General features: G+C 35.9%; 1 protein-coding gene across 1 annotated transcript in view; it reads left to right on the top strand.

The window, feature by feature from the left end:
* The first annotated feature begins 1345 nt into the window (after positions 1 to 1345).
* The window catches only part of LOC140170880 (protein sidekick-1-like), a 9310-nt gene continuing 2741 nt past the window's right edge, over positions 1346 to 7914 (top strand). Inside the window, exons 1-6 of the mRNA XM_072194085.1 lie at positions 1346 to 1511; positions 2174 to 2479; positions 2961 to 3266; positions 3410 to 3630; positions 3801 to 3891; positions 6907 to 6988. Of these exons, the coding sequence (XP_072050186.1) occupies positions 1346 to 1511; positions 2174 to 2479; positions 2961 to 3266; positions 3410 to 3630; positions 3801 to 3891; positions 6907 to 6988 (1172 nt within the window). The remainder of the gene's footprint in view (positions 1512 to 2173; positions 2480 to 2960; positions 3267 to 3409; positions 3631 to 3800; positions 3892 to 6906; positions 6989 to 7914) is intronic.

The following is a 7914-nucleotide window of genomic DNA, read 5'->3' as shown; positions in this document are numbered from 1 at the left end:
TGTGTGTGTGTTTGTTTGTTTGTTTGTTTTTGACGATATGGTATATAACGGAAGAAAAATTTTGTCATCAAAATTAAAATTAAAAAACAAAAATGTGTATAAGAGCCCGCGGTCGATGACCTACACCAACTTGAATGGCCCAACCTTGAGGAAAAAAGACTGGAATCGCGATTAACCGTTATGTTTAAAATCCAACAAGATCTCATTGCCATTCCCATACCAGATTATGTTCAGAAACAGACAGCATCCCATACCCGCCAATACCATCTGGCCAAGTTTAGAGTCATGGGACCGACAACAACTGCTTACAAATTCAGTTTTTACCCCGCACCATTCTAGACTGGAACTCATTGCCAACTTCAATACACAATATTCAAAATATCAATGGTTTTAAAAATGCACTGGTAGATCTGAGGATGTTGAGTACTAGTAATGTAAATTACGATTGTATAGGGGCCTCAACCTAAGATTGTAGTTTGTAGTGTAGTATTTGTTGTTCATCCAGTACCATGTTGTTTCTCAGCGTGATATTGCTCCGACAACTTTGTTAAGTATTATTATAGAAATAGAAATGACAACCAAAATATTATTTGTTTTGCATTTGACATCCTTCGCAACATATAAAATGTGCTCCAATGTTAGAAATAAAAAACCGGATTTATTTTTATTCTGTCATAGTTTTAAGGAAAGCAAGTCGGTCGGTTTGTTAGCATAAGTAATTGACACATCTTAGTTTTAACTATTCTTAACCAAAACATTTTCATTTGAGATTGTGTCTTTAATAATGCTAACGTTTAAGATATAAAAGTTATGTAAAGCAATCAAGAGGTTACACCACCTTAAAATTTTGTTTATTTGTCCATAGCGTGCGTTGGTAATTCCTATGGAGCAAATTGTGAACAGACATGCCATTGTCAGAATTGCGACAACGAGCGAGGATGCTCTGGATCATGCGACAATGGATACGGTGGTGGTTTTAATCTATGTCAAGGTGCTGTACATTTGCATATGATGCAACAACATCTAGCCTGCTTCTAGATTTCATTAAAAAATTACCGAAAACTGGTTAAATAATAAGTTAAACAGAATGAATGTAGATGAGTGAAAAAGATAATACCGGTAACCCATAGGTATCGGTTACTGATGCACACCAGTAACCGATAGATAGTTTCAAAAATATATATATACCACTTTTGTTAACATTTTTGATCAATTGTATTTAATCTAAACATGATTTTCACATATTTTGGGTGCTTAAAGTTATCTTAACTCATATTTTACTCAAGGAGTGTTTAGTCGTCGTATCGGAGTCCCGGCCTCACAGAAATAATTGACCCCGTATTGTATGCATCTTGTGATTGCAGAACCATATACGTGTCCCACTGGCCTTTTCGGAGATCTATGTGATTTACAATGTCACTGCAAGAATTATAACACTTGCGTCAAAGCAACAGGTGTGTGCGCCGATTACCAATGCGCTGATGGTTGGGGAGGCAACGATTGTCGACAAGGTAGGTTGAAAATTGATTAATATACTAATCATGCTAAATAATTCATGTCTTACTTTGAAAGTAATTCATCATCAGTATTAGCTGCATCAACATCATAATATAGCAACTGAATTTTATATACTGGTGCAGCCTGTCAATGTGTGAAAACTACATTACGGGTGCAGTAAGTTGCTGTGTGAAAATGCTTCAAGCTTTCGTCAGATGTGGCTCTGACCTCATCAGGAGTAAAGACAGAATTGCAAAGGCAATATATATATATATGGAGATAAGAATAAGATACTGTCATATATTAATTGGCTTCAGAAATCTATTGTTGTGAAAAAAACAAAGCACTTCATGTGACTTCCTGCTTTTATAGTAGACATATTATTGTTCTCAAAGAACAAAAGAGATGTAAAGGAACATACTTCCTGTCTTATCATAAGAAAAAACCATTGTTCTAAGCAAGCAAAGGAATGTAAACAAAAATACTTCTGGAACTTCCTGTGTGTCAATCTATATTGACATGTCACTCCTTTCTTTCTGATCAATAAAGTGACATCTGTCAATCAGGAATTATGATTTAATATATGCCCCGAATCAAACATATGTAAACGTTTACTACTATCATAGATACGAATTTGTATACAAATTGTGATTTGCAATTATATTTTCCTCTCCAGCATTGCCAGCGCTATATGAAATGCCTGATATTACGATTGACGGAACTTCAGTTACGCTACGATGGAATGCCTGGGATGCGAGCATCGACTATGGTACTGGACCAGCTGAGAAATATCAAGTTTATTTTGCAAAACAGAACCAACCTTTAGTACCGTTCAGTATTACTATGGATACTAATGAAAGGATTGATAATCTCAAAGGCGGAACTGGCTATAAATTTGCCATCAGTGTGTTCCGACATATAGATTCAACTTCAACGGAAGGTATTCTTAGCCCTGAAGGATCAGCGCATACTAAATGTGTTGGTAAGTGTACGTTCTGAAAAGACCACAAAGTCCAGCCGTGACCTTCGTAATTCGTATGACCTCTAATGACCTTGGACAAAACTCATGAAGTCATGAGTGCACTAAGTTTCCTAACAATGTATCTCATATCAAAATGTGACCTCTGTTGACCTTAAAATTAACCCCATCATGTTTTGAATCATACCAACGTCACATATATTAATTAAGCTATTACTCTTAAACGGAGGCTCAGAATCGCCTACGCAGACTCGCTACATGCTAAAACAATCAACCTCCATCAGCATCTTGTCGCCTCCCCACTATTTGCAAGAATCCGTAATAACTCTGGATATCGATAAAAAAAAGAAGCACGACGGCTTGCAAAGATGTGCAAAACATAAGTGGCAATTGATTCGGTTTGAGGACAGTAGTCGTGGGAAACCTGATGATATGTAAATCGGTTTAATTGCAAATTTAATATACCGTATGTTATCTTTTAAAGGTCCTGATGCACCGCCTGGCGATATTGAACATAGCGATGGAAACATCAAAGAACAGCTGAGCTTTAGTTGGCAACCACCCTCTGAGGATGAATGCAATAGTGACATTATCCTCTATGAATATCAATTTGATATCTACGCAGAAGCTGAATCAAACGAATGGCCTCGTAATGGTTCAACGTCCGATACATCAGTCATCTTTGGACATTTACCACACTATACAGAGTTTCAGTTCCGGGTCAGAGCTCTTACATCAGTTGGTACTGGACCATTTAGCAAATTTGTAACTGCCTGGACTCTACCATCAGGTATGTGTGACTTTTCTACTTTTTGCTTTGTAAAACATGATAAAATTGACTTCTGGGAACTTAAATCCCTCTCTGTTAACATTATAATAAGTATCTTATGAATCTTAATACCATGTCTAAAAAATATATTTCTTGGATGGCAGTTCCTTCAGCACCTAGAAATCTGATCGTATTGAGGAGCTATACGGAGGGAATTGAACTTACTTGGATGCGTCCAATAGATTTGAACGGCGAGTTAAATGCATACGTATTAACCGGAACAAAGAACGAAGATATAATCACTACCATTATAACACCAGTTTATGATGAAACTGCAATCGGCAACATAACTGGTTTACAACCAGGATCGAAATATGGGATTTCAGTAAGTATTACAATATTTATTGTGCTTCCTTTCCTTGATTACACCGTTGGGCACCATTGCATCAGAAGATTAAACCTGGATAGCCTTCTCTCTCCCATCTCTCCCCTCTCTAAAATGTAAAATAATGGTCGATAGTCTCGGAGAACAGAGTTTCCTTTTACTTTGTACAGGTGCATGGCGTGACGAATGGTGGAGAAGGACCCATTTCAAACGAAGTTCTTGCAGAAACACTTGGGAAAACTGACCAAAACGAACTTAATGGTAAGGAAATCGGTATTTTAATGTTGCATGAAGGATTGCTACACTACTCGCTCTGTTTTCATGTCTTTTTATGCTCTTTTTCTCAAAGATTCAACTCAGGATCGCGTTGGTGGGATTGGAAAGGGATAGCGCAAGGAATACAACTAATAAAGTTTTTTTGTCCATGAACTTTTTTTCGAAAAATTATATTTAAATTTTGTTCAATTAAAGTGTTCAGATGTTAACCAATTTCAATCCATATTATGAAAAAAAATCAAAGTAACGAGAAATATTTTGACTGCATATTATGAAGAGTTTGTTTCCAAACCATGTTAAGTCCACAACCACATGTTTCTCATTTACTTTTGGTTAAATACCACTAATTATGTATTACACGTGTTTCAATGGGAAAATGCCTAATTTCGGGTGGAATTTTCTCATATTCAGAACTCTCACAGTTCAATGCCACCAATATCAGGTGAAACTATATGATTTAGATGACAAATGATCAAAAATTCAACATAGGTTGACCTGAGACTTTTCTTGTTTTAACGCACTGAACCGTAAACACCTTAAAATGACAGTGCGCCCTCGAAGCTGAAAGTTACAATATGATAGGGCGACTATTTACTAAAAACCGAAGCCGTGCGTATGAATTTTGGTACTATTACATCAAAAATGTCATATAATGAGAGAAAATGTACCATTTTGAAGCATCAAACTCTAAAAAGTACTTTTTTTTTTTTATAACTTGATCAATTTCAGCGATTTTAATGCAGTCTTTTCGAATGCCATGAAAACAAATAGTTCCTCATCGTATTTCAATGTATCGCCCAGGCCTATTAGTGGTATTTAACCTTTTGTGGCACAATCACAATTACTTTGACAAGTTTGACATTAGCAACAATGAGTTAATAATAATAATAAAGAGAGATTTAGCGCCCAACGCAAATAGCCTCTGGGCGCTTTACAAAACATAAAACCTAGGGAACAAAAATTTAAAAACAATATTTAGCCTAACTTAAACATACTGTTACACATACACAATATTTCAAGAAATTGTCCGGGTACATTGCACATGATTGGAAGCACACAGCAACTCTTAGGTGGGGAGCCGAGCCAGGAGAAAGAAAGCAAAAACAAGGAGCCGCCAATACGCAGATCAGTCCACCACCCTGAGTCACTATGCAAGTCCAATCAAGTAAAAATAATAATGGCGACAACAACAATGCATTAACAATTTTAAACAAGTTAAAAACAAGAATCAAATCAAAAGAGAAAGGATTCCAAGAGTCAGTTCATGCAGTGCTCCGCAGCCGGACCAAAATGGACAGAGGCACAGATGGGAACACAAACAAAAGGACACAGAGAACTGCATAACCCAACCATGAGAAAAATCGAGCGGCTTAATGGTAAAACCATTAGATTTTATACGAGTTTGATCCAAGGCACAATAAAAAATAAATAAATATTATATCAGCTAACAAAGTATAATAAATATTACAATACAGATCTAAAAGCTACACTTGGCATAATAACTTAAACATATTATTACACATACACACTATTGCAAGGTAATCGGGTACAAAATTGTACAAGATTGGAATCACACAGCAACTCATAAGTGGGGAACCAAGCCGGGAGGAAACAGAGCGGACGCAAGGTACCGGCAAAACGCAGAACACTCCACCACCCTGAGTTACTATGCATGTCAAACACAGTGAACTAAAACATCAGAAAATTATTATTTTAAACATGTTAAAAAAGACATTCAAAAGCAAAAATTATTCCAAGAATCAGATCATGCAGCGCTCCGCAACCGGCCCTAAACGGACTGAGGCTCAGAACAAACAAAAAGAAACGGAGATCTTCATAACCCAACCATTGAAAGATACAGAGAAGCTAATCCAAGTCATAACCAATACACGTTTTCTTTTTTATATAAAATACATTTTATAATATATCAGCAAACAACATACAGTAAATGCAGATTATACAGTATTAAAGAGCGAAAACACGAGCGTGACCAGCACAATAATAAACAAGAATTAAACATTGTACAATGTACAACGTACATATACCATCAAGTAATAGCTAGTAATAATAGATAGTCAAAACAAAGTCAAACTCGATCATACGTACATCTTTAAGGGAAGGGGTATGAACGTTTGGACAGTATTTATTTTGGGACATTAGAGCACATCAGACATATCGAATTGCATTCTGAATACGAAGAATGTCCTTCTGATATCAAATAATTTTGATTTTTGAAATTCGCAATTTAATACACATTTTATGGCAAATCATTAAAATTGATATTTTTGATATTTAACAGTACTCGAAGTAAACTTTATAAAGTGTATGTAGATGGGATGAAAAGCCGACGATCAATTGAAAATTTTGACCTTTCGTATTGAATATATGGATTTTTTTTCCAAAAACACCAAAAAATTAGGTCTTTTTGGAAAAAAAATCCATATCTTCAATATGAAAGGTCAAAATTTTTAATTGACCGTCGGCTTTTCCTCCCAGCTACATACACTTTAAGAATATATCATTAGATTTATATAATTTACTTCGAGGACTGTTATATATCAAAATTTGAAAAATATCAAATTTTATAATTTGTCATAAAATTTGTATTATATTGTGATTTTCAAAAATGAAAATTATTTGATATCAGAAAGACATGCTTCGTATTCAGAATGCAATTCGATAGGTCTGAGGTGCTCTCATGTCCCACAAAAAATACTGTCGAAACGCAATAAACGCTCATTATAGATCCCTTAATTAGATAAATCAGACATTACGAGTTTAATTTTACTTTAGTATCGTCCCATAAGGTATGTAATCTCATATTTTGTCTTTGACTCGCACAAGTCACGTTTAAATTTCTTGGTTACTGAGAGGAAGCTTTAATCCAAAGTACTATTGGACGTCGTCAGCCCCAATATCTGTCACGTGGGGGCGCTGTTTGGCTATTTTGAGCCATTGACACCAGTGCTTTCCTTTGATTTTACTTTACTTTCATTTCAGAGGACGCTTTAATAATTGGTCTCAGCGCGACCATTTGTCTTTTGATAATCATTATGGTCGCTTTATTCTGCTGGAAAAGACGGTAAGGATACTTGCTAACTGTAAATTATATATTGGTGGTTTTGTTTTGTTTGTTTAATTGCTTATTTTGTTTTTCTTTCTTTCTTTTTTAAGATGATTATAAAACCGTTCCCTTTGGAGTGATAAAAACTGAATTTCATGACCAAAAAACCAAAACCAAAAGAAAATTAAAATAGATAAAAGACTTTTTGATCAGATTCCTTTAAAATAAAATAAAAACTGTCCCCTCGAAAAGTTGTAGATAATCTGTAGAAACTTTTGTTTTTAATCTGGACTTTATTATTACTACCAGAATAATTATCATAAAGACGAATTTCATAGTTCTAGTCCAATAAAACAGCACTTACTGTGGACGTTTCGGAATCTGTCAGATTCCTTTATCAACACTGACGACCTTCTGTGTACAACTCGTTGTTGTTTAGCAACTTGGTTGCCAGTTGGTTTCTTCAGGAGATCGTCAAATACGTGAGTTAGGTTGTATTGCCCCTCGTCTCTGTTCATGGTGGTGCCATGTTGTCTGATTTTCACTGCCTCTTTGATCCATCGTTTGTATCTGTCTGCCTCTTTGCCTAAAATCTTAGCCTCCTCCCAGTCAATTATGTGGTCTTTCTCGAGAACATGATCTGTGATGGCCGATTTATTGGTAGCTGATTGAGATGCTTTTCTGTTTGCTCTCGTGCGAGCATTAACACACGCCTTATCTGCCTCTGCCCTATGTTCTTCAAGTCGCTTACCAAATTTCCTCCCCGTCTCACCGACATAAGTTTCATTGCAATTCTTGCAAGGGATGGAATAAACAACCTCTGTTGTGTTGAGCGGGTCCCTTTTATCTTTAGGGTGCACAAGCATGTTTCTTAGGGTGCAATGAGGCTTCATGGCAGCAGGGATATTGTAACTCTTAATGTTCTCGCGATACGCTCCGACACG

This window comes from Amphiura filiformis, chromosome 15, assembly GCF_039555335.1.
Source record: "Amphiura filiformis chromosome 15, Afil_fr2py, whole genome shotgun sequence".
Classification (NCBI taxonomy): Eukaryota; Metazoa; Echinodermata; class Ophiuroidea; order Amphilepidida; family Amphiuridae; genus Amphiura; species Amphiura filiformis.
The sequence above is the reverse complement of the archived record's forward strand: the minus strand, read 5'-3'. Positions and strand labels throughout refer to the sequence as shown.